The sequence below is a fragment of the Alternaria novae-zelandiae genome (assembly GCF_023758075.1).
Source record: "Alternaria novae-zelandiae strain BMP 2774 chromosome Unknown scaffold_24, whole genome shotgun sequence".
Lineage (NCBI taxonomy): Eukaryota > Fungi > Ascomycota > Dothideomycetes > Pleosporales > Pleosporaceae > Alternaria > Alternaria novae-zelandiae.
The window spans coordinates 466,774-491,274 of NW_026056984.1; the positions used below are offsets into that span (position 1 = coordinate 466,774).

Below are 24,501 nucleotides of genomic sequence, written 5' to 3' on the forward strand. Positions count from 1 at the left end.
TTTTGTCTTTGTTGACATATTGCAATATGCTCGGGGTGAATGTGTTTATGATGATGTGTCGTACTTATGGCTTAGATGTGTTGAAGGCTTGAAACGTGCTTTGTCGTATCTTGATCTACGATCTGCTCAATTGCCAGACGTCACCATAAGCTCGTTCAATCCGCATAACAGTTCGCCACTTTTATCTCTAGGACATTTGGTCATTGCTTCATTTTCGCGTGACTCTTACATCTATCAAGATGCTATCATATGCCATCCCATATACCACTTTCCCCAGCCATCCTCTCGTTCCCCCATCAAATCGCTTAGTTCGTCGGCAGCCTTCCAACAACCTCAGCCATCTCCTCATCAGTGTAGATCCTGAAGCCCTTGTCCTTGGTCACACTAGCCAACTGCACATTCTTGCTATCCAGCTTCTCCTCCATGACCTGCTTGAGCGTCTTGAGCGTGAGCACCTCGGCCTCGGGGAGCGTGAGCGACTTGTGGAATTCGTTCTGGAGTTCGGCTTGCGCGCCCTCGGAGCCGGAGCCGATGGCTTTGGCGTCGTAGCGGTAGAATGTGCCCGAGGGTTCGGCGTGGTAGCTGTGTGTGTTGTTAGTTTGTAATCACAATTCTGATTCTAGAGCTGGGGATGTTGTAGGAGAAGACATGATGGGAAGATGGGAAGGAGTGACATACAGACTCGGACCATCCTCATCATAACCCGCAATCAGCAGCGCGACACCAAACGGCCGACTCATGATGCTCTCCTCACCCTCAGCACCCTCACCAAACCTCAGGGCCAAATCACATATCGCCTGCGTGCAGCTCTCAACGCGAAGTGGCTCGGCGTAGTTGAAAGCGTGGTTCTGGCTCTCGACACGCGCGTGCTCGATCATGCTGCGGGCATCGGCTTGCAGTCCCGACATGGCACATCCGATGTGGCGGTCGATTTCGACAATCTTCTCTACGGAGCTGGTTTCGAGGAGCGTGGAAGTGACGCGCTTCTCTACGCCGAGGATTACGCCTTCGCCGGTTGCGACCTGTGTGTTGTTTGTGAGTTTGTGGAGATCGGCGACAGGAGGGGTAGACGTACGCCTATTGCTGTTGAGCCGAGCTTGATGGCTTCGAGCGAGTATTCGACTTGGAACAGACGGCCTTCGGGCGAGAAGGTGCTGTTGGTTTGTGAGCGGGCGGGCTTGCAGTGGGAGGCGCGGGGTGGACGAACTTGATACCACGGTCTAGGATGTTTAGTTAGTATAGATTCAACTGTATAGTTGTTGTAGAGAGCTTACCATATTCGCTTCGTGCTATGAACTACTCATGTTAGTACAAGAGCTCCAGCGGGGTTCAATGAGGCGTACCATGACGGCTGCTTGTGCGGAAGTGTAGTTGAGAGGTGCGGTGAGATATCCAAGTGCGTCTCGAACAGGTAAGTCGAGATTGGGGGCGTATAGGCGGCGGTGAGGTGTTGCGGAGTTGCGTTGGCGGCTTCGATGTTTCTCTAGCTACCGGGAGCTTCAGGCAACATGAGCCCGCGACATCGCGCTAGAGCGGGATGCCAAGACTTCCATCTCATGCTCAACTCCACCTTCAGCATTCTCACTCTCTTGACACAACTACCAGATACATCAAAATTTACAGTCACAATGTTGGATAGGTGTCAGAAAGCTGAACCATAACAAGCGACGGTGGACCTTTGCAGTCGCATCTATCGACTGCCCTCCATCGGTCCATCGTCTGCCACCAACTCCAAGGAAATACTGGAAAAGTAGCTCACCGCTTCTTGTCACCAAGCAATGTTGCGGCTGAGATATCTTCACGAAAGAGTTGTATCTCCGGGAGCGTTCTCATCGCATTCTGACAATCAATTCGCCACCGCGCTCTGCCAACCTTTTAGTAATACCCATGGAATGCTACAACATAGTACTCAGATGCTGCTGAACTTTAGAATTGTAGTTGATGTAGTCGCGGAGCTACACCTGATAAACCACCTGTATCGCAGTCCAGTCTCACCGAAGTCATGCTGTCAACTTTAACGGAGTGATCTTGGCCGTACGCGCCTGAGGGTAAGATCATGAGTTATCTCAGTATCAGTCGTACAGTCAGGTCAAGTCACCTGGCTATGCAGGTACTCCGCGTAACGTCAACGCAGGTATCTGCTCGTGCCAGAATCATATTGTCCGCAATTTCGGGCAGCTTCTCGTCGGGTACCGTGCGCGTGGCTAGAATCCCGATAGAACGCGGGAATATCTGCTAGCGACCTCACAGCCACGATATCCACCCGTTATCTCCCAGATTCGTCGACATCGCAGAGTGCTCCGAGTGTCTAATCGATTAACCAAGCTTCCATCGACATATCGAAGCTGTGGTAGGGGTAAAGCTTAGCGTACCGATTCGTGACATTGGCGCATGGCGCCGGGACGAAACGCCTTCCAAGACACCAAACCGCTGGAGTAATTCTCCGCATGCTCTACCTTTCCAACATCAACTTCGCTTCCTTGTCTGAACTTCAAATTCTCGCCTCCCGCATCCGCGGATCAGAAGCCGGTGATGCGCGTCATAGCTCGGATCGAAAGTGCCTGGCGTCGGCACCGTTTCTCCTGAGTTCGGACCAGCAGCGCTATCCACGTCACCACATTCTGGAATCTCGGCCTGCGACCATGATGGATGGTGCTTCCGGTGCTGTCAACAACGAGCTCATAACCACGGTAGTGCGCAACGCCAACGGATGACACGAGGACATGTGTCTACCATACACACGCATGAGGGTGTCGCACTCATGTTAATGAATCGACTATTGACTTGAATAGCCACACAGGTGTCGACGATTTTCGATAAATCCGCGTGTGCCATGTTGCACGCTCATCATGAGATGTGCAGCTCATCTCCCGCGGCGGGGATGATGTCGATGCTGGGTTATTTTTATCCGGATACGACCCTATACCGGGGCTTGACGTCGCTGTCTGGCCGTTGAGTATTGCTTCTCCACATGGGCCAATGATTAGCGAGGACGGGGCGAAAGGGTCGTTCCCTGTCTTGCCGCATCGGGCCTTCTAGAATGCTTGGTGAGCTTCAACCGTCGACGACTGCGATGAAAGCAGCAACGAGCGAAGGATGAGAATGTTGGGGATGGCATGAACAGGCTGTTGTTGAAGAGCCTGCATGCCAAGATTGCTTGACCAGGCTTCAGGGTTGGGATCACCGCCGGCATCCGCGTTCCTGCGTGCCTGCTCGTTCGAGAAGGCACTAATTAGCTGTGACCGTGCGGCTAATGCACGTCCGATGAATAGCCTTCAGACGGCAGCGACGTCTAGATCCAGCAAAACGTCACCGGTGAATAAATACTTCGCTGCGTCCTGCTCACCATTCCTCGCCCACGCCGCTCTCTCGCACCCTTCTCCCTTCTCAAGACCTCATTCTACGTTTTTAATATCGTCTTCTTCCTCCTAATACCGCCACCATGCGCGTCTCCTCCACCCTCCTCGCCGCTGCAGGCCTCTTGACCTCGGCCAACGCTGCCATCAAGGGCTTCAACTACGGCGCCAACTTCAACAACAACCAGGCCAAGGTTCAGGCCGACTTTGAATATGAATTCAACGCCGCCAAGCAGCTTCCTGGCACCAATGGATGGACCAGCGCCCGTCTGTACACCATGATCCAGCACGGCACCCAGACCGACGTCATTGAAGCCATCCAGGCTGCTATCAACACCAAGACCGGTCTCCTCCTCGGCATGTGGGCCTCCGCCGGTCAGGCCAACTTCAACAACGAGATTACTGCTCTCAAGGCCGCCATTGCTCGGTACGGCACTGCCTTCACTGACCTCGTTGAGGGTATCTCCGTCGGCAGTGAGGATCTCTACCGTGTCACCCCCACTGGTATCGAGAACAAGTCCGGCGCCGGTGCTCAGCCGCAGGAGCTCGTCAACTACATCAAGCAGACCCGTGATGCCATCCGTGGCACTGCTCTCCAGGGCAAGCCCATCGGTCACGTCGACACCTGGACCGTCTACGTCAACGCTACCAACAACCCCGTTATTGAAGCCGTTGACTTCATCGGCATGGACGCCTACCCCTACTTCCAGACTACCATGAACAACAACGTCGGTTCAGGCAGCCAGCTCTTCTTCGACGCCTACCACCAGACTGTTGCCGCTGCCAAGGGCAAGCCCGTCTGGGTTACCGAGACCGGATGGCCCGTTAGCGGCGAGACACTCAACCAGGGTAAGCCCAGTGCGGATAATGCCCGCATCTACTGGGAGGACGTTACCTGCCAGCTCGTCAAGGACAACGTCAACTTGTGGTACTACATCCTCCAGGATGTCCAGTACGGCAACCCCGTCCCCTCGTTCGGCATCAAGCCTGCGGGTGATCTGATGCAGGTGAAGCCTCTGTTCGACCTCTCTTGCCCTGCTGGTTCCGCACCCAGCAACCCGTCCAAAAAGGTCTCCACCGATGGTACTTGCGGATCCCAGGGAGGTGCTACTTGCGCTGGCTCGCCGTTCGGTAACTGCTGCTCGCAGTACGGATGGTGCGGAAACACCGCCGGACACTGCGGTACCGGTTGCCAGAGCGGATCGGGCACTTGCACCAAGGTAAGCTAGTACCTTCTTATGCTCCTCTTGTCACCCATCCTGTCGTCGTTCCTGTATGCTCTGTCTGCGCTTCTGTCGGTTTCTTGCAATTGCCTCTGTTCCGTTCCTGCCCCGTACGGGGTTGCACGGACTAATGGCCATTGGAAGGAGCCTTCGAGCAGCAGCAGTATTGGGATGTCATCAGGCATTGGGTCGTCAAGTAAGAGGGCTGAGGAATACTTAAAGCAAACAGTCAGAAGCTAATATGTCTCAGTAAATGCTCCGACATCCCAACCCACAATCGTCACCATTCCAGTAATTAGCTTTGATCGGCCGACCCCAACAGCTCAGAGTTCAGCACCGCTTTCCGCTTCGTCCACTGGAATTGGTCTTGAGCATATCGAAGGCCTACCGCAACCAACCTTTACCCCTCTTCAAGAACCATTCGAATACCCCCACCAGCTCATCCCCATTGACAAGGCCGACCCCACCAAAGTGATCGGCAACGGATATACTGCCCTGCTATCGCCTACCATATCAACCGTCTTCGTTTACGATATCCGCGCTGAGTTCGCCGGCAAGACTTGCACCTTGGCTCTACACATGCCCCCGCCCTTTCCCATACCCGAAACAGCACCCGTTCAAATTCGCACTCCGGGTGGTATCAGCGTATCTCGCCTCGCCAACCAAGTTTCTGATACTGTTTCCATGCAGAGTGTCGGCAACTCAAGTCTTGTCGGTGTTGTACAACTCATCGAGCCTGCTCATCAATACAACGTCGCTAGCTTTCCTTGCGAAGCTGGCCAACGGGTTAGTTACCAGGTGGACTCGATCAATGGGCTTGATATGAATTGGTTCCAGATGACGTACCCTGCTCTCGGGCTGTTCATGCTAATTAGCTGAATCGGATGAAGGCTGTGTGGACTGGTGGCGACGTGGAAGACCGGGATGTCAACTGTATTGTTACGAACCTAAGAGTCCTAGATCCTTCTAATGTAATGTTTGTACCGAGGATACGTATCTTGTTCATGTCGTCGTGTAATGTGCTACTAAACTGTATCGTATTTAACCAATGCGTTAGGTACGATACAGTTCAGTAGCATATCACAAGGGGGTATGGGCATGAGCGGAAACGGGTGTTTTGCTGTTGTATAACTGTTGTGTGTATTGTCTACGTAGTCGCGTGACGGGGTTAGAGTCGGGGTCGAGGTGGTGAGATGTGGCTGACCGTGAGATATAGCCGTGAGATATCGCCGTGAGATATCAGCGTGAGATACAACTGTGAGATGTGGCTGAAGGTGGGATATGAGACGTGGCTGAAGGTGAGATATGCGATCGTGAGATATGCGATCGTGAGATATGCGATTGTGAGATGTGGCGCAAGGTGAGATATGCGATTGTGAGATGTGGCGCAAGATGAGATATGCGAAAGTGAGATATGCGAAAGTGAGATATGCGAAAGTGAGATATGCGATTGTGAGATGTGGCGCAAGATGAGATATGCGAAAGTGAGATATGCGATTGTGAGATGTGGCGCAAGGTGAGATATGAGATGTAAGACGTGGCTAACTATAAGATGTGAGATAAGGCCGAAGGTAAGATATGCGATGTGAGATGTCGCTAAAGGTGCGACAAGACGTGAAACATAGGCTCTGAGATATAGCTAACTGCGATCTTCTTGCATTAAACCAAAGTCGCTTGCGAGAAGACTGCTTGGGCTCGAGCGCGCGGGGCAGAAAAGGATAGCTAGCTGCGAGATGAGATACAAAATGACCTACAAGATGTCGCTGGCCGAAAGAATAGATTGCGCCTTTAACTCAGACTGCTGTGTAGTCTTGTTCGGGATTGTAATTGAGATTGTACTTTGATATACGGTATATTTGCGGTAGCTTCGATGGAGTGGTAGCTCACCGTGAGATATGAGATATGAGATTTGAGATTTGAGACGTAGCTCACCGTGAGATGTGGCTGACCGGGAGATGAAATATGAGATATGAGATATGAGATCTGAGATCTGCACTGTGAGATGAGGCGCACTGTAAGATGAGGCGCACCGTGAGATGAGGCGCACCGTGAGATGTGGCGCACCGTGAGATGTGGCGCACCGTGAGATGAAATGTGAGATCTGAGATCTGAGATGATTGTATTGTCTACTCAATGACTTGAAGCTTATAGTACTTCTTCACGGATTGAATTCACGAGAAAGTAGGCCCTCTGCTTACCTGCGCAGACGAGCGGCCTGGGCGATGGTTTCGGGCTTAGCAGCCTGGAGACGAGCTACGACGATGAGATGTAGGACGTGGCTGACGGTGAGATGTGATTGACGGTGAGATATGGTTGACGGTGAGATATGGTTGACGGTGAGATATGGTTGACGGTGAGATGTGGCTGAGCGTGAGATATGGCTGAGCGTGAGATATGGCTGAGCGTGAGATGTGGCTGATCCGATCGTGATACGAGATATGAGATATGAGATATAAGATGAGGAGATAAGCTTTGCCCGACCGCAAGGTACTTAGGTAGAGTTTGGTCTAATAAGAGAAAAGTTCTGGGGTCTTGAACCTCGCACTCGAATCACACGAGCTCAAGTTGACCATACAGAAGCTGTTCACATTCGATTTAACTTGATATCTTCAAAAGCATTCCAAAGCTAGCTACGTGCGAACCGGCGTGATGTTCTAGCATGAAGTCTTGTCGCCAGACACACTGCACGCAGCACCACCCTTGCATACCTATCCATGCATCATCAGCATACCACTCACACTAGCACAGTACAGTAAAGAAGAGGCGACAACTTACGTTCTTGCACGCATACCAAGTTTTACCATCTGCGCAGCACCCTGTCTTGGATGGGCAGTATCCCCATTGGTTGTTGGGGTCGCTGCCTTCTGCTAGTTGGGCGTGGTTTGTGGTGAAGTGTTCGTCGTGGTCGAAACATTGCTGTGGGTTCAAAACGTTAGTCATGAAAACAGAGATACTTCGGGTGAATGAAGAAGAGAATGCATATTGACTCGGTCTGGGATGTAGTCTTGGGTTGGGCTGGCTGAGGGGATGATCAGGTACTCACCCAGGCGGAGACGGAGGCCGTGGCTGTGAAAAGGAGGACGAGGGCGGAGATCTGCATGATGATTTTGAGGTGTGTGGGAGGATTGGATGTTGAGGTTTTGGAGATGTTCAGGTGGTGGGTGGTGCTAGGAATAGAGGGAATGCGCTGTTATCAACGTCGAACGAGTCAATATTAGCCATGTCTGCCTCCTACTGATCGCCTTTAGCCCTCATGTAGATGAAAAGATCAGGTAGCGAGTCCAGATCATCACGAGACGAGCGCGGATGCACGGAGATGTTCAGGTCTTCCTCGGATCTTTGAACGTGCTGTCGGGCCGGACCCCTGTTTTGAACCAACCTCCGCATGTTTGAGGCCAGCGAACTTCGAAGAAACGAAACAAGCTCATGTCTTCTCCACACTTGGCATTGCGGTGAAAGCTTTTTCCTACATTTGACGACGTCTCTTTCGCTTTCGCATGCGCATTGCTGATGTGTTGGCCCTACCTCCTCGACTTCAACTTCACCGCCGTTTCGCACGCACTGAACGTCGTTCCATTAACCAACATTCTGTCCGCGCAATATAAAACCTCGGAGCTTCATCCAATGGCATTTCGATGACGGCTGGACAGATCGCTGCAAGCGAGATAGTCTAGGCTGCACACAGTAGGTACGGCGTAATGCGCGGTTCAGCTCGTCGCGTGGTTCGGCGTTATGCGTGGTGCCGGCACAATGCACGGAGCACTAATTTCACGACGTGTGCATCTGCATGAGGTGGAATCCCACCAGTTGGAATGTCTTGATGTTGTGACTGCAGAGAAGTCGCGGTGAATTTGATGGCGAAGAGACTGTACGACCTGATGAACGAAAGAGATACATCATCAGCGTGAGAGGTGCGCTGCAGTCCCTATTGGTGTAGAATTGGAGATTCAACAGAACTGAAAGGCGAGGTAGGCTTCCAAGTTGTTTGCTTCTCATTCCGATTTACTTAAATGGGGTGCGACCAGAATTGAGAGGTAATGGAGCTGGTACAAATCTACCACAGCTCATTATCGATCGTACCGGACATGTTCGTGTAAGTGTTATAAGGAGCAGTACGATGCTCGTTCAAGGTCGCAGACGAGACGATATCCAAGAATCTCGAGCCGAAGAGTAGAGTTGATACCGTAGGAGATGCTATCAATGATGCACCAACTAGATCGGCACAGTCTTGGCCCTCATATCAAGTTCCGGATTGACCATGCTGACTAGCACGTGAGGTAGCTCATCGTTCAGTGCTGTCATCCACCTCGTCATCACTTGTACTTCCAGTTCGTCCATCTTTGACCGCCCCTGTAACTTTCGGTATGCTTACGCTGGCATGATCAATGTGATCGACGTGATGTTTCGTCAAGATGTCCCTGGTCCTCTCCAAATGCCACTGGATCGGCCGGATAGATCCGGGGGTCTTTGAAGCTGCTTTGACAGCGTATTGTAAAGCGGTGCAACCATATTTGTCTTCTGCACTTGCGTTGATACCGACGACCTCAACGAGAAATTCTAAAGATTCCTGGGTTAGAGAGCCATTCATAGCCGCACAATGTAGCAGGGTTCTCTCATCCCAGTCCTTTCTCGCCAGGTCAACACCGTACTCGTTGAGAACTTTCAGTATGGGAACTCCAAAATCGAGTCTTTCAGCGCACATGTGCCCTAGATTCCGTCCCTCCGAGCCGATAAAGGAGCTAGTCCCTTTCATACGAAGAAGTGATGTGCAAATCTCGATGTCGAGTGTCCATATGGAGGTTTGGATGTATTGCACTAGAGGCGAAATTCCAAAATGATCAAGCTCAGATGCATTCGCACCCATTCTTAGTAGCCAATGCACCGTCTTGACATCTGTAGCCTGCGTTGTCGATTTCATAGATAATAGATGATGAAGCACATTGTATCCGTTCTCGTCCTTCAACGTTACCAGTGTGATTGCCTTAGCCTGCTCGCTCTCAAGAATGGCAACCATGATATTCTGATTCTTAATTTGAGCGGCGTGGTGAAGTGCATTGACGAGAATTTCGTTGGGTGGCGACATGTTCGCACCCATACTGAGCAGTACTTCGACTGCTTTGTCATCTCTCATTTTAATGGCATGCTCGAGTGGGCTCTCTTGGCTTGGATTGATCAAGTATGGATCGGCGCCATGTTGCATAAGAAACTTGATCATCCCGATCATTCCTGAGCTGACAGCGTCATGGAGGGGACTTGGAACGATTGCGGTGAATTTCGAAACAGCGGAAATAGTGTTCACTTGGCTGTCTCTTGATATGCCGACTCTGCTTGACCATCCCTGCCGAAGAACTCCGGTGTCAATATGTACCCCCGAATCAATGAGTTGCTGCGCGACGGCTTCGTGCTCCCACTTCACACAATAGTGCAATGGAGTCATGTTTGCAACGTCGATCGTGTCCAATGGAACGTTGTACTGTTGCAACATCCTGACAAGTGAAGATGTACAATTCGGACTGTCGACGGCGTGGTTCATAACACCTTTCGACTGCATGTCCGACGCAAGGCTAGCACCCCTTCTAAGTAACACTTCCGCTGTCGTTTCTTGTGATGATCTGACTGCGGCATGTAGCGCACTACCCCACTTGGCATCCTGGACATCAATTTCGGCGCCCTTGTCGAGTAACAACTCAGCAACTGCCGTATGACCACTTTTCGCAGCAGCTAGAAGTGCATTGCCGAAGCCTTCGTTACCAAGAGCATTCACGTGTGCGCCCGCTTCTATTAAAAGCCTGACCACTGACTCTTCACCTCGGAATGAAGCTATCTGTAGTGCACTGTGGTCCTTGTCTCGCATGTTGGCGTTGGCCCCCGCTTTAATCAGCAGTTGAGCTATTGCGTAGTTGCCGAGGCGTATTGCTATTATTAGTGCATGGTCGTCACCTTCATCGTGAGCGTTGATGTCTGCATTGGCATCAATGAGCATCTCGACCAGTCCCTCGTCGCCCATGAGTGCAGCGCGCTGTATCGCATAGCCATTTGCATCTCGCTTGTTGACGTCGGCGCCTGCATCGATCAGAACCTTGACTATCGCCTTGTCGTTGTCGTATAGCTCTAAAGCTTCATGTAGTGCAGATTCCCCGTATATACTCTTAGCATTGACGTCGGCTTTCGCATTGACTAGTAGTTCAGCCACTGCCAAGTGGCCTTCCTTAAAGGCTGCCCATAGCGCGCTACCGTGAAATCCACCTTCCGCGTCGACATCGACGTTTTGGTCCAGGAGCAGTTTCGTAACCGTTTTCAGGCCCATCGTTGATGCGTAGTAAAGCGGTGATCCTATTTCATCCTCGCCTGTTTGTTCATCGTAAGTTTCTTTCAGATCCGGTACGAAAATTCGGATCGAGTTGGCTAATACAGGATCGTTCGTGAACAAGAGATCCATCGCCAGCCGACTCATTTCTTCTTCCTCATCTCCCGTCTTCTGGAGATGATTGTTCCAGAATTTTGCGGAGTAATCTGCGAGCGCTGAAGCGTAGTAGACTTCAGGAGTCAATGGTTCCTGGAACTGGTTTAGATACCCCAAGCAGCCTATCGTCATTGCTTTGTGACATCCCGACTCTGTCATGCTGTACTGCTTTGCTGGCCCTAGCTTGATTCTTTCTGAGACAAGGTACTCCTGAACCGAGTAGTGCGCAAGGGTGACTATCCCGGATAGCACTTCAGGCTCCGAATAGTAATCCGGATCCATATAAAGATACCAATCCGAATAAGAGTCCGACTTTTCCATTTTGACAGTGACGAGACTGGAGCAGATTTTCAACGCTTCCAGAGGTTCCACTAACACTTCATCGCGATTGAACGCTGGCTCGCGCCCAATATCGATGGCAGCAATTTCGGCAACTTCTTTAAGAGTAAGTGGCCTGGCGGAAAATGTGAGCCATTGTAAGATCCGAATCGTGTAGATGCGGTCCTCTTCACTGATAGCTGTGAGAATGCGGTCGTATGTCTGGTCTAGCGTTTTCGGCAAGGTCGCGAGCGATTTCCGTAACATCGCTAGATTGCGACACTCTGCTATCATGTCAAGCTGACATGTAACCCATCGGAACCTACACCATCGTCAGGCTTAGCTCTATCAAAGCTGGGGTAATATACGTACATTCCTTGAGCCCCGCGCATGAGTGCTGTCTCGATCTCTTGCCTGACTTCAGGGTTCTTGTTCCACTTTTCCAGCCGCCTATCGTCATCTAGCTTTTGTTGAACGAATCGTAATATGTCTTCATCCACTACGTCTCTTTGAAGACTAATCATGTTGTCTTCCACCACAAATGTTTCCAATGACGTTTCGATATCCCGCTCTTTCCGGCTTGTCATGAGCAGATGCACGCCGTCAAGCCGCAACCCGTCTATTGCGATAAGCAAGTCCATCAGACCTGGGCGTTGTGTACATTCGTCTAGCGCATCAAGAACTATGTAGACATGCGTGAATTGTCCCATCACCTGCGGTGCCACAGTGAGAAGTTTATGCAGCGGTGGTTGTTGCTGCCCGTCTCCACAGGACGCGAATAATGCGTCGACGCACTCGGGTATCGTTATGGTATGCTGCAAGAGCTGGCGTAGTAATGAGCGAAGCATTAGCTCTGGTATCTGCTTCTGTGCATCATTGAAGTCGAAGTAGAAGTACACTGTCACTTTACGTTTGTCGTCACCGCAGTGGTGCTGCAGATGCTCGACAACAGTAGAGCTCAAGATGGTCTTTCCACATCCTGGTATCCCATAGAGCCATAGCCGCGACGCTGCGTCTTCTTTCCAATTCTTGAAATTTTCGTGCTCTTGTAGTAGCCATTGCCCAGTCCCAGGCTGTCGCTGGTTGTGCGCCTTTTGATAGTTGCTAGATGGATCGGGTGCGGAAAGCCAGCTGCGTATCTGGGCAAGTCTTTCTCCTCCCTGCATCTCTTTCCTTAATCGGTTCAAGGCGTTCTCTTTCCCTTCACCATAGATTAGTGGTAGGTAGCAGCCAACTATGCCTAACAGACAATAGGCACCATCCTCTTCACGCGTCGTCTGACGATTTTCTGCCCAAGTGAAACGTTCGCTGACGTCGAACTTCGACATGTCGCTGCTTGAAAAAGCTTCGATCGGAATCCCGGTAACCTCATGTATGGTCTGCTTTAGCGAATCTTTGTCCCCCAACCGTGCTCCGTCTGCCGAGAAGAATTCGACGGAGCGCGGAGCTAAGAGCTCCTGCAGAGTCCAGCCTCGAGTGAACCATCTGCTCGCCCGAAACGCGGTCTTCCATTGTGAGGATGGCCTGCTACCACCCGCGGAAGACTTGTCCCCAACATCCGTAAGGAAAACGTAGCACCTGTCCGCATTCTGATACCAGCGAAACATGGAATTGATCGCTTCCGAAAGCTCCGTGTTGTTTGCCTTGTCGATGCAGCAAGTGTCGACCCAGAAGTGATCTAGATTGTCACGCTTTGCTTGTTGTGCGCAGAACTGGATCTTGTTCCATCCATCTCTTTTCTCGGGATCAACAACCCCCATGATGCCACAGCTCTTGAGATCATTAAAGACAACCTCTGGCTCTTTCCAGGTGTGCGAAAGTATCGCGTAGGGAGGTATCTCTTCGACACGGATGATGTCCTTGGTGAATTCGAGATGCCCGTCGCTCTTGATGTGCAGCAGCCGCATCGTATCATGTGTTTACTCCGTATGTGTGGGCGGCGGAAGGTAGCCTTGTGGCCTTGCAGTAAGTTGAAAGATCCGATGATGACGGCGCGTGCTCGTGCAGGGCATGAAGAGCGTAGTCAGTTACCAGGCTGATTGCGAGAGCTAGAAGCAACCTGCTAGATTGGAGATGAGGAAGGTCGGCTTGAGGAAGCGAATGTGCGTGTCAGGCTGCAGTGGCTGAGGCCTCAACATCCTCGGCGGTCGACACAGCCCGCTTGTACCACATCCACCTGGGGGCACTATCCAGGTGAGGAAGGAGGGGCAAGGCTGAGAAATCATCGAATGACAGCGACATGATGTCGTCTGGAAAGCCTGAAAGCGCGATCTAGTGGTGCGGACAGTGCGATGCGCAGGCTGTTGTTCACTAGAACGCTGTTTGCGCGTTCGTGGTAGAGGCTCTCGGGGACGCGCACCGCGCGACTTGCCAAGGCTCATCACGTGTCAGTGAACCAACCCCGGAATTCTTCCAAGGTCGTGTCAGCACCTCTGACCCTATTTAATTACACATTCAACCCTAATGCAGCCTTGAGGACAAACAACATGGACATATCGGGGTGAGAGCAACGTGCTATGAGACCTAAACGTCTCGACGCTCATTACTAGGGAACCAGTAATAGCCAATAAGATAATTCGATGTAGTTCATTGACTAGCAATTGATGGCGGTTTCCAAGAAAACGCCTCAAGTGCGCGTGATATCAAAGTATTGAATATGATAAGATTGGGTAAAGTCCATACAGAAGCGACTATACTCTAGTCCCTACGCTCTTAAAACACCCAAACGCCCTGTCCGCCCAATAAGAAAGGCTTATGATATACGTACAGTACGATACCAGCCCAAACAACACCTACAAGACATCCTACTCATCCCATCCTGCCAATGCCTACGCACCACCAGCCCTCCCCGTAGTCGTAGCACTACTAGGCTGATCATTATTCCAAGTCAAATACGTATGATCCCCCAACTTCCTCGGCTTAATCAGATGCGTAGCCAGGAAGACCGCTCCTAGCAAGATGCAAATGCCGCCGACAACGAGGTATGCGATGCCGAGGAAAGGGTTCTTGCCGCCCATGACGGTGCGCGTGGAGATGAGGATGGATTTTGTGCCGCTGTATTTGTCGACGGGGTAGCCTGGGTGGTGAGTTAGTGGGAGGTGTGGGAAAGGGGGGGAGAGGAAGGGAGGGGAGGGGGTGGGTGGAAGGGAAGAGGGATAGAGAACGTACGATCATAGATCTTAAGACGGTAAGTACCAGCAGTCAAAACATCCTTGTCGTTACGCTGGTACAATTTACTGAACGTAGGCAGACCCGCAGTCCTCATCCACACCTGGAATTGCTCCCAGGTATGCAGGTTCGGCAGCTTATCTCCATAACGCCCATTCTCGTATTGTTCCTGCCAATTCGGTGGTGGGATAACATCCTCAGGCTTGTACTTTGTCTCGCCGTACAGATCACCCTCGTGGCTCCATGAGGTTCCCTCCACAGTCATGGTGTAGTTCTGGCCACCGGCATTTGTTCCACCCGCGGGGTTGGCGAGCGTCAACTGGCTGAATGTGTCGTTGAACATGGAGTTCGCGATGAGACCGCAGGGGTAGTACGGCTTGCCTGTCTCAGAGTCTACGTCCAGCGGCGAGCAGTCGCCCGAGCTGAGATCGCTGGCGCTGCGGGCATCACCCTTGAGTTGTTGGATATCGACAGACTTGACGTAGCGGCGGTGGTTCTGGTAGAAGTTCGTGAGGCGGTAGTAGAAGAGGATCGGCGGCTTGATGTCTTCCGGAATGTTGAAGCTGAGGATGCACACGTTTGTCTCTTGCTCGACGCCGGATTCGAAGGTGTAGTTCTCGCGTCCCCAACCCCACATCGCCTGGGGGTCCTCCTTGGATCTGAAGGTCGCGGACACTCTGCCGCCGGGAATCGATTCGAGCGGGTTTTCGGCATTGGGGTCGAAGTTTACGGGGACTTCGGGCGCGGTGCTGTTGCAGTTTGTGTAGTCGATTGAGATCTCCTGGACCTGCGCGCTAGCATAGAGAAGCAGCCCGCCGATGGGGGCAAAGATAACTCCGACGATGAAGAAGAGAGGCAGAACGGTCTTCGGCGTTAAGATGGGCCTGATGCGCGGTTAGTCGTGGGTACTGCCATCTTCCGCCCTGATTCCACCTACTGCCATGCCTTCAAGCGCTGCTGCCTGAACGCAGTATCTAGATCCCATCAGCAATGTCCTCCTTCGCGCATGTCCATATCAGGCTTACTCGGCGGCCTCCTGCTCTTGGTCTTCTTCGGCTCGTCGCGGCTGGGGTCCTGGCTGCTGATGGAGTCGGTGTGCTCGACCTGCTGTGTGCGCGACATGATGGGCGGTTCCGCGCGACTCGGCGGGTCGATTGGTGGAGTGAAAGGTAGTCGTCGCGGGCGGGAGGAGTGAGTGGTGGGAACGCGCGGGTTTGAGGTCGGCCAAGCCGTTGTCCCAAATTAGTGACAGAGCAGCCGCGCCACGCCTGCACGCCTGTGGAGCTTACGCATCCCCGCCCGAGACCCTGAGCCTTTCACGGACGTATCACGGAATCGTCATTGCAGCAGCATCGCAGTACGCCATCAATTCATCAACGCATATTTAAGTCGTCACGCAAAGGCATTGCGGAGAACATTCAAGTTATGTGAGATAGTGCATTCTGGTCTAATACTAAATATGATAGAAAGCCTGCATTTGCGGCGACAATGTCCACACGGGACTACAACATTCGTTGGTGGGAGCTGAGGGGTATCGCATGCCGTTAGATAAAGAAAAGGAAAGTCGAGAAGCCCAAAAACGCCATGAGGGAGGACAGTATCCACTCCCGAACACCTGTTCATGCCAACAATAGTACCCATAAAACCCATCGAAACGCCGTTCGTAATATCATGCGGAGGAGGACATCCATCACTCCTTGTAATCATACCAGTCTTATCCAAAGAAAGCGAGCCCAGTCGGGTGGGCCGCGAGGTGCAAAGTGCAACTTGATGCATCGTAACCAAGAAGAGGAAAAAGAATGGGAAAGGCTATGCGGTGCGGGCTCAGAGGTACTGGCGGAAGTAGTCAGGGTTGAACCAGCCTACACGGTCATATGACTGCCACAGTTTGCTAGCCTTGTTGACGTCAATCTTGCACGCCTGCTGGGCATCTGTCTTGCGGAACTCTTTGCCAATCTTGAGAGCCTCGATGCGGGCCTGGAAGATGCGTCGCTTGCTGGTGAGGTAGGTGGCGCAGTTGAGGCGGAGTGTGCCAGCGAGGTTCAACTCAGCCTCGTGCAGCAGCTCGCGATCGGGGTCGTCGGCAAGCGAGAGCGCTTGCCCTTTCCACTCAGCCTTGAGCGCCTTGGTGTTGCCCTTGGGCAGTGTGTCCAGGGGTGGGGCGTAGTCGGGAATGGCAGTGTAGTCAGAGTCGTCGCGGTTGGTCACTGGCCGTGCCGGCTTGGGAGAGGCTGACTTGGTGGTGGGGGAGGTGTCGAATGAGTCGTGGATCTGAGTAAGAGGCGTGCGCTTAGCCTTGGGTGCGGCACGAGGGGCGCGAGCAGGCAGCCGTGGAACAGCGACCTTGGGCTGGCGGAGTTTTGAAGACGGCGCAGGGGCGAGCTTCTTCAAGGCTGGCCGCTTCTGCACACGGCCGCTACGGACCTCGTCGATTTGCTTGTCGAAGGCGCGTTCTTGAGCCCACCATGCCTTGGGGTTGTTGCAGGCCTCTCTGAAGACGATGGATCGGACTTTGGCAACCAATTCGTAGTCAGCGCGGCTCGGCTTGCTCTGCAGTTGTGCGTAGTCATGAGACTTCATGTGCGCGGTGATGACATCTTGCGAGGCTGACTCGGGTGACTCGTCGGGGAACAGCGGCATGTGAGCAATTGGCGCCGCTGCGTCAGCCGAGACGAACAGCTGGGGATCGCGTGTGCATTGCTCCTCTGAGCTCTCCATGTTCTCCTTCTGTGCCTGTGTGTCGTATGGGGAGATTGGCGGGGAGGCGTAGGCGATGCGGTGGGCGGCTGCTGCCTGGATCGCCATGAAGTCGGTTTTCACAGCAGACTGCGAGGGTGCTGAATTGAAGGAGGAGAAGGGTGATTGAGAGTAGGCAGGCGGAATTGACGTGCCAAACGACTCTGATCGCTTCATTTCAGGGGGCGAGAGGAGGGAGGAAACGGTGAGCCGATTGCTCGGGGGCGTCTTATAGTGCAAGTTTGCCATTGCGGTGTGGTGCGAAAGTTTGTCCTTTGGTTAAAGCGCAACGTCGGGGCGGTAGCGATATATGAATGTGTCCAGGCAGCCACTGGAGCGTGGTGCGTTGGTAATGCGATCAATGGTAGAGTATGAGTGGAAGGAGGGAGCCTTGGTTGAGCGAACGGCTTCGCCACAGTTATGCTGTCAGGTGTGCCCGGGCGCAAACGTGACCGTGGAAGCCGGCAGAATGGTCCGACCGACTGCTTATACCAGTTATGCGAGCGGGCAATTAGTCAGGCAGTCGTGACAATTGAAAAAGCAGTGCGGAGTTAGGACGATTGAATTGCGTGGTAGGTTAGTCGTCCCGAAACAGACGGGGTGAGCGGGCTGGTTATAAGAAGCACCACCCAGGCGCGTCGGGGGTTTCAGTAGGCTACAGGATGGACAAGGCCAGTGTGACTGTCCTTTGAGACACTGCGGCCCATGTGCTAGCGAACCAGACAAAGAGGGTGTGCGGTTGGCGCGTGCCAGCAGGCTCTCATCCTCCCAGGCCAGGCATCATCCATAAGAGGAGCGCCCGTTGCGCGCGGCCGGCAGCTGACGAATGCGGGCGGCCAAGAAGTGAATAGAAGGAAGACGAAGGGGGCTCCAATGAGAGCGGCCAATTGCGCAGCGACGCGTGAGGCGGAGCTGGGAGCGCGCAATGCTCTCTGACTGTCTGAGAGATTGAGTCACTGCACAGGCGATTACCTGTCGCTCCGTCCCAGCAAACCGGGCTAGTCCATCGGGGCCGAATGAACCGTCCCCATCGTCACATCATCACTGCGCTCCAGGGCTACATACACGTTGCCTGCCCTCATTGCGCCCTGGATGCAGCGACTGAGGCCTGGTAGTATGTCATTGGCACCCGATTCCAGTCAATTCCCAGTCCTCCCAGCCAGCGTGTCACCGCAGCGCCCAATTCCAATCCCCTCTACAGATCGCTTCCGGTGGACAGTGTCCGAGTCACCGCTTCCGTCATCGTTCCTCGTACTACGCTATTGTGCAGTCTGACCGCCGTCGATAATGCAGAGATGACTATCCCACATGCTCCACATTCCAGCAATTGACCCATCATCGGCACCAATCGACTATGCTTGACCCTGCGCTTGACCTACGCTTGACCTGCCAGAGCCCAATTCACTTCAACTGCCCTTCGCGGCCAGTGGCGGCCGAATTGAGTGCTCATCTGCATGGATCTAACCCCCCTCCGTCAGCGGCGGCTACCGAAGACAGGCTGCTCACCGAGTTCTGTGGAATGGCGGTTCCCGTTCATGGTCTTGTGACATGGACACCATCAAGCGGCTGTAGTCGACGCCACTGGCGTGGAGCTGCAAAGGACCAGCGCCGACTAGAAGGTTCACTCAGGGCAGCTCATGTCTCGCAGCGGGTAACATGCGATGTGTGCGTCGTTAGCCCACTGCGGTACGTTCCCGCCATGTTATCGATTACCACTCGTCTTAGCATGTGAAAGTGAGCCCCGTGCTCAGCTGGTCAAATAACTAGGTCATCTACACCATGACGCCTGTCCACCTGAACATCTCTCACGCTCTCCGCACACCGTCGCTCACGGGGCAATGAGGCTTCACACCATCTTCTGTTTGGTCGAGGTCATCCTTCGGAAACCCGGGGTGTCTTATCGTCGTTATCGTGCTGTGGGGGAGGGGTATGCCAGAAACCCCTCAACCCTCATCTCTCGACGGCGCTGTTACCGCCAGGCTTGCCATCTGACCTCAGCCGCCTGATACCGTCTCTTGCCTTGAATGCCAGCCATGTCAATCTCCCAGGATATCGCGTCCGCTGTACCCCTCACCATTTGCGCCGACGAGCGCGGCCCAGACCGATGCCGAGTAGGTTCCGCGGACAAAGCAATGTGATCCTGACTCAATAGACTTTGAACTTCTCGATCATGGCGCGCTTTGCACAACTCAATCAATAGCCTTGAATCGCGACACCAGACACCACAGACTGTCGCAGTCCGTCTAGAAGCCTGGCCGCGCCTTCTGCGGGTAGATCTGCGCATCAAAGTGCCAGCCCGAATCTGGTCAGCCGATAGGACAATGCGAGCAGATGACTTGCTGCCCCGTCTTGCGAGTTCCCACTACGCCCAGCACCATGGGGGACCCTGCATCTGTAATGCTGGTAACCTGCCACCCATTCAACGACAACAATGGCGAGCTGCAGGACCTTGTTTCATGGCTTTGCCAAAAGTGAAGGCTGCGCCGTCCTTTGATTACCACGTTGCGAAATGGCGTCATGGGTGCTTGCTGCCAGGTCCGCCCTGCATCAAAACAAATGCGAGGCTGCCGGAAATAGACTGTCTCGCCGACTGCCAGCTGCAGGCACATTAGACTTGGAGTTGAATTGACCAACAATCTCGCAGTTGGCGTAAGCAGGGCTGAGGGCAAGTAGAGCAGTAATGACGCAAACTGTATTTGCTTCACCGCTTCGACACGTACGCATGAGATCAAGATTATTGCATTCAATTGCTAGGAATAGTCAGATCAAGTTACATGTTATGGCATTGACGGTTTCACGTGCCTTCGTGGACCTCGCCCCGCGCTTTCCCGCGCTCCCGTCGCGACTGCCTCAGCCTTGACTCAATCCACCAATCCACCAATCCATCAAATTCCCCACATACGTCATCTTCAATTCGACACAACACCATGCCCTTATACCATTGCGCGTTACCATGGCGTCGCCAGTACTGCCATTACCTTCTAGCCGCCACTTCGTAACGCAACTACTCGATTCGCTAGCAGCTCCGCCGTCAATTGACCAAGCTGCTGGGAACGCGAATGCCAATGCCAACGCCAATTCGCTGAACAATGTATCCGACGCGACGAGGAAACAGCTACTTTCGCTGCAAGTACTCTTCCCGAATGAGTTTGTACCCGCGTTGGACCTGCTCGATCGACGGCTCGTGACGCGATTTCGGATATGCGATGGCGAGGAACTTGCTGCGCGAGCAGCAGGTGCAGAGCAAAGAGATGCAACAACAGCGCAAGACGTACAGATACAAGACACAGAGGAGACATCGCCATCACAGCAAGAAAATGAACAGAAAGAGCAACCAGGCACACACGCCCATGCTGCAAACACTAATGAGTCTCCCGCTCCAGACAAACCATCAAACCACACCGCCACGACTACAGCACCAGACACCTCCAACTCAAACACAATACACTACGTCCGCTCCGCCCAACACCGCCCCTCCCGCTTCTCCACCTCCTACGACACCCTAGCAACGTACCAAGTACGCCTTCTGGGCTGGAATTGCTCCTGTCCTGCGTTTGCATTCGCTGCTTTTCCTGCTGGTCAAGCTACGCCTCTTGTGCCTCTCAACACCGCAGTACATCCGGGTAAATCAAATCAACCGTCTGGCCTTACAAAACAGGCAGAGGATAAAACGAAGAAGGAGGGTATGGAGTGGATCTTCGGTGGTATGAGTTTAGGAGACGATATGCCGCCTGTGTGTAAACACTTGCTAGCATGCGTGTTGGCGGAGAGATGTAAGGGGTTGTTTGGGGGGTTTGTGGAGGAGAGGGATGTTAGTGTTGAGGAGGCGGCGGGGTGGGCTGCTGGATGGGGGGATTGAATCTGTTCCAATAGCATTGCGTGTTACTGGGCTGATGTTCCGGGGTCGTGGGGCCAGGTAGATGTACATGTTTGTTGTAGGAAGCAGAAGAGGCTGAGAATGCTGTTACGATACGCAATGCCGCTGCAGCACGGCCTAAACAGAAGAGACAATAGCACCACAATGACCTCAGACAACTTGATGTCATGTTCTTTCATCATATCACATCTATCAGCCATTATCCATAACATGTCTTCACATGCCGAGGTCGCTTAGCCCGAAGCCACTTCCGACCCTACTGTCTTCTCATCGGCTCCGAGATAGTATAATACACATGTCTTTGCCCTGCGCTTCTCCATCATTGCGCTACGCCTATTTCTTCTTCATCTCCTCCTTACCCTTCTCTTTACCCTTCTCCCCCTCCTTGACCTCGCCGTTCTTCTCTCCTTCTTTCTTCTCCTTGTCGCCCTCTTTACCCTCATCTTTCTTCGCCTCCTTGTCTTCCGCTTGCTGCTTGTTTTGTATCTTGTTCTCGATCAAGTCGTGGAAGGCGGTGATTGCGCGGATCAAACTGGACAGGTAGATAGCCATGAGCTGGTCGTTTGTCTTGACGCTCATGGCGCGGGCTAGCTCGCCGTTGTCAACCGCGCCTGCCTGGCCCGCAGCAGATCCAACGCCGTTTGTTGCGCCACCGACGGGTGCGGCCTTGGGTGTGGAGAGGTTGGGCAAAAGGTTGAAGACGTCTTGCAGGTTGCCGAGGATGGCGTGGTTGACGGGCAGGTCTTCGTCGAGGACCTTTTGCAGGTACTGGCCTATGTCTCGTAACCGTAGGTGCAGGCCTTGGAGCGATTGCAGTTGTGAGGTTATGCGTGTGGAAAGGGTGCCGACGGCAACATCGCGGATGTCGCGGAGGAGGTGCTCGACTCCGATCTCTTCGGCCTCTTCGGCTTCGATTATTGAGGGCGTGTGGACGAAGGTCTTGGATGTGGTTGTGCCGTCCTGGGTATGTCAGCATTGAATCTGTAGAATGAGAGACTGGCGAGCGTTTCGTTGGTGTCGCCGCCACCGAGCGTTTCGTTGGTGTCGCCGCCACCGAGCCTGCTATGCACTTACATCCTTGATCTCCTCCACCGCAAAGTAGGCGTCTGTGGGTACGCCCACCTCCTTCGGCTGTACATCAATAATGACGAGTAGCGGATTCGGTGTGTATCGCTTGAACAACTCGTTGACCTCCAGATCCGACGCCCTTAGCTTAGGCCCTGTGTGATACCAGCCGATGAGCTTCTCGCGCGCGTTGACCTTCTTGAACATGTCGTTCATCGACTCGACGTAGTTGTGGTCTAGGAACCATACTGACGGGTCCTTCTCATCTTCCTCGAATGGCACTGCAGGTGTGTCAGCTGGCGGAACGTCGCTTGTCCTGTTCACCGTCCAGGCGGCAAACGGGACAATGGAGGGGCTACACACCCGCGAAGCTGTTGGATACCCGCACGTTCTTGCCGTCGTTCTGTCCGAGGAGCACGCCGACTACTCTCCTCTTGGTTCCCTTTGCTTGGCGGCCGTAGTGGTCGGCTGCCGAGAGGAGGACGAGCGGTGCGACGGAGACGTTGCGGGTCACGAGTGACAGCGTCTCAGCTGTGGTGGCGGGCATTTTGGGGATGTGGACTCAGTATCGCCGGGGCAGGTATTGGGAGGTTGGCAGCGATACGGGTGGGGATTGTGGGGGAGGGCGGTGATGGTGGTTGTTGTTGATGCGGCTCTGCGGTGTCCATCGAAGCTTTCGGAACTGGACATGGTGAGGGTGGGTCAGAGCTCGCGCGCTAGTACTTCCAGCAGTGCGTCAGTGAGCGACATGGGAATTGCGATAATTCAGCACAGCTAAGTACGGTAGATAAATACGTCAATTACAATCAACGGACTATAACAATGGCAAATGTCTGGTATCTGAAGAAGGGACAATATACAAAAAGCCGAAGGCGAAGACGCGGAACCACCCAAGATCAGCCCAGCGATCGAATCATGCAAAAGCGAAGGCCAAACATTATCGCATTAGTCCAGGAAGTGCGTGACGAAAAAACCATCATAGCGTAGCGGTGGGGAAGTAGTACTGATCCCAGAGGAACTCGTAGTCTTCGATGACACCGCCGACCATATCGAGAAGAGGCTTGCCCTTCAGCGATCCGGTGATACTGTGTATCCAGGCCCTGTTCAATGTTAGTCATGGATGAATGAACGTCAATGTGACAAGACTTACTTGGTGATGTTCTCGTAGAAAGCGCCGCGCATGGCCCACCATCCCAGGGACCAGCCCCGCTTGCGCAGCTCTTCCTTCTCCAGTCCAGTCAAGCCGCGAAGGCCTCCAGCGAGTCGCTCTTGGAAGTCCTTCTTGGCCAGTTGTCTTGCGCCGTACTCCATGCTGACGCCGATCAACCACGGCCTCCAGCTCTTCCTGTCGCCACTGAAATGTTGCATAGCCAGGGCGTAGACAACCGGTCGGAGAATGTAGAGTGCTTCGGCCAGCTCACCCTTTCCGCTGACTCGGTGGAGCAGGGCCTTCGGGGGCTTGATATCGTCCGCAGTCAGGACCTTGGAGAGGAGGTAGCTTGAGATATCCGAAGAGTCCGGTAGGCTGGGCATGGAGAGGCCTGTCCTAGGCATTGCCCAGTTCTCTGCCTCGACTGAGCGCTCACTCGGCGGCGTGTCCATGCCATCAGCCGATGCCGAAGACTCCTCCAACGAGCTCGGATCAATCTCTCGTTGTGGAAGCGGCGGCGACAGGAGTGGTCTCGAGTTGGTCAATCGAAGCAGCAGCAACCGACATACTGCCTTGACAATCTCCAGCAACACCACGACGCGCCATCGCACCTTCTCGCCCTTCCGCTTCGCTGCCATCTCCCATAGCAGTTCTGTGTATTGGATCATCTGGAGGACTAGCGCGATGCGCTTGTATGTGGGCGAGTTCTGCGTCCAGAACTTGGTGTATCGATGATGCGGGGTGAGGGGCTGCCGCCGCGTTCCGGGCATTTGTGCCATGGCTTTTGAGAGGAGAGAGTCATGATATAGGGAGAGTACTTGGACGCCGCTGTGTACTTGGTGGTGTTAGTCGGGACGAATGCGCGATAGCCGGACGCGACCTACTGGATTCGGATGCGACTTCTGATTCCCGGAAGCGGCCTGTTCGTGATCAGCAAGATGCGCAAATACAGACACTGAGCTGACTAACCAGGTATAATGTATGTTAGTGACCGCAGTGCGGATTCAATCTGGGTAACGGCGCTGCTGTTCTTGGTGATGAAGTCGGAGTACATGCCCAGCCACTGCGACGGCATGGACAGCACCTCGCCCGTTTTCTGCGTCGCCTGCCTGTACATGTCTGCAGTCGCCCCAGCTGACGCGCCG

General features: G+C 53.4%; 6 protein-coding genes across 6 annotated transcripts; 1 reads left to right on the top strand and 5 right to left on the bottom strand.

Moving 5' to 3' along the window:
* Positions 1-305: 305 nt before the first annotated feature.
* On the bottom strand, positions 306-1,346 carry PUP2 (proteasome component pup2; the record flags this gene model as incomplete). The annotated part of the gene is made up of 6 exons (XM_049403107.1): positions 306-582; positions 679-1,022; positions 1,076-1,154; positions 1,208-1,220; positions 1,275-1,296; positions 1,344-1,346. The coding sequence occupies 6 exons, from the start codon at positions 1,344-1,346 to the stop codon at positions 306-308; spliced, it is 738 nt and encodes a 245-aa protein (XP_049251235.1).
* A 2,096-nt stretch (positions 1,347-3,442) lies between these two features.
* On the top strand, positions 3,443-5,458 carry J4E88_009509 (uncharacterized protein; the record flags this gene model as incomplete). Its single annotated transcript, XM_049403108.1, has 2 exons — positions 3,443-4,576; positions 4,907-5,458. The coding sequence occupies 2 exons, from the start codon at positions 3,443-3,445 to the stop codon at positions 5,456-5,458; spliced, it is 1,686 nt and encodes a 561-aa protein (XP_049251236.1).
* Positions 5,459-8,861: 3,403 nt separating this feature from the next.
* Positions 8,862-13,267, bottom strand: J4E88_009510 (uncharacterized protein; the record flags this gene model as incomplete). Its single annotated transcript, XM_049403109.1, has 2 exons — positions 8,862-11,682; positions 11,733-13,267. 2 exons carry the CDS (start codon positions 13,265-13,267, stop codon positions 8,862-8,864), a joined length of 4,356 nt encoding a protein of 1,451 aa, XP_049251237.1.
* A 3,085-nt stretch (positions 13,268-16,352) lies between these two features.
* On the bottom strand, positions 16,353-17,513 carry J4E88_009511 (uncharacterized protein; the record flags this gene model as incomplete). Its single annotated transcript, XM_049403110.1, has 1 exon — positions 16,353-17,513. The coding sequence occupies one exon, from the start codon at positions 17,511-17,513 to the stop codon at positions 16,353-16,355; it is 1,161 nt and encodes a 386-aa protein (XP_049251238.1).
* A 3,961-nt stretch (positions 17,514-21,474) lies between these two features.
* RPN8 (proteasome regulatory particle subunit) lies at positions 21,475-22,753 on the bottom strand (the record flags this gene model as incomplete). Its single annotated transcript, XM_049403111.1, has 3 exons — positions 21,475-22,101; positions 22,216-22,487; positions 22,570-22,753. The coding sequence occupies 3 exons, from the start codon at positions 22,751-22,753 to the stop codon at positions 21,475-21,477; spliced, it is 1,083 nt and encodes a 360-aa protein (XP_049251239.1).
* Positions 22,754-23,182: 429 nt separating this feature from the next.
* Positions 23,183-24,473, bottom strand: J4E88_009513 (uncharacterized protein; the record flags this gene model as incomplete). The annotated part of the gene is made up of 4 exons (XM_049403112.1): positions 23,183-23,306; positions 23,357-24,191; positions 24,241-24,276; positions 24,326-24,473. 4 exons carry the CDS (start codon positions 24,471-24,473, stop codon positions 23,183-23,185), a joined length of 1,143 nt encoding a protein of 380 aa, XP_049251240.1.
* Positions 24,474-24,501: the final 28 nt, after the last annotated feature.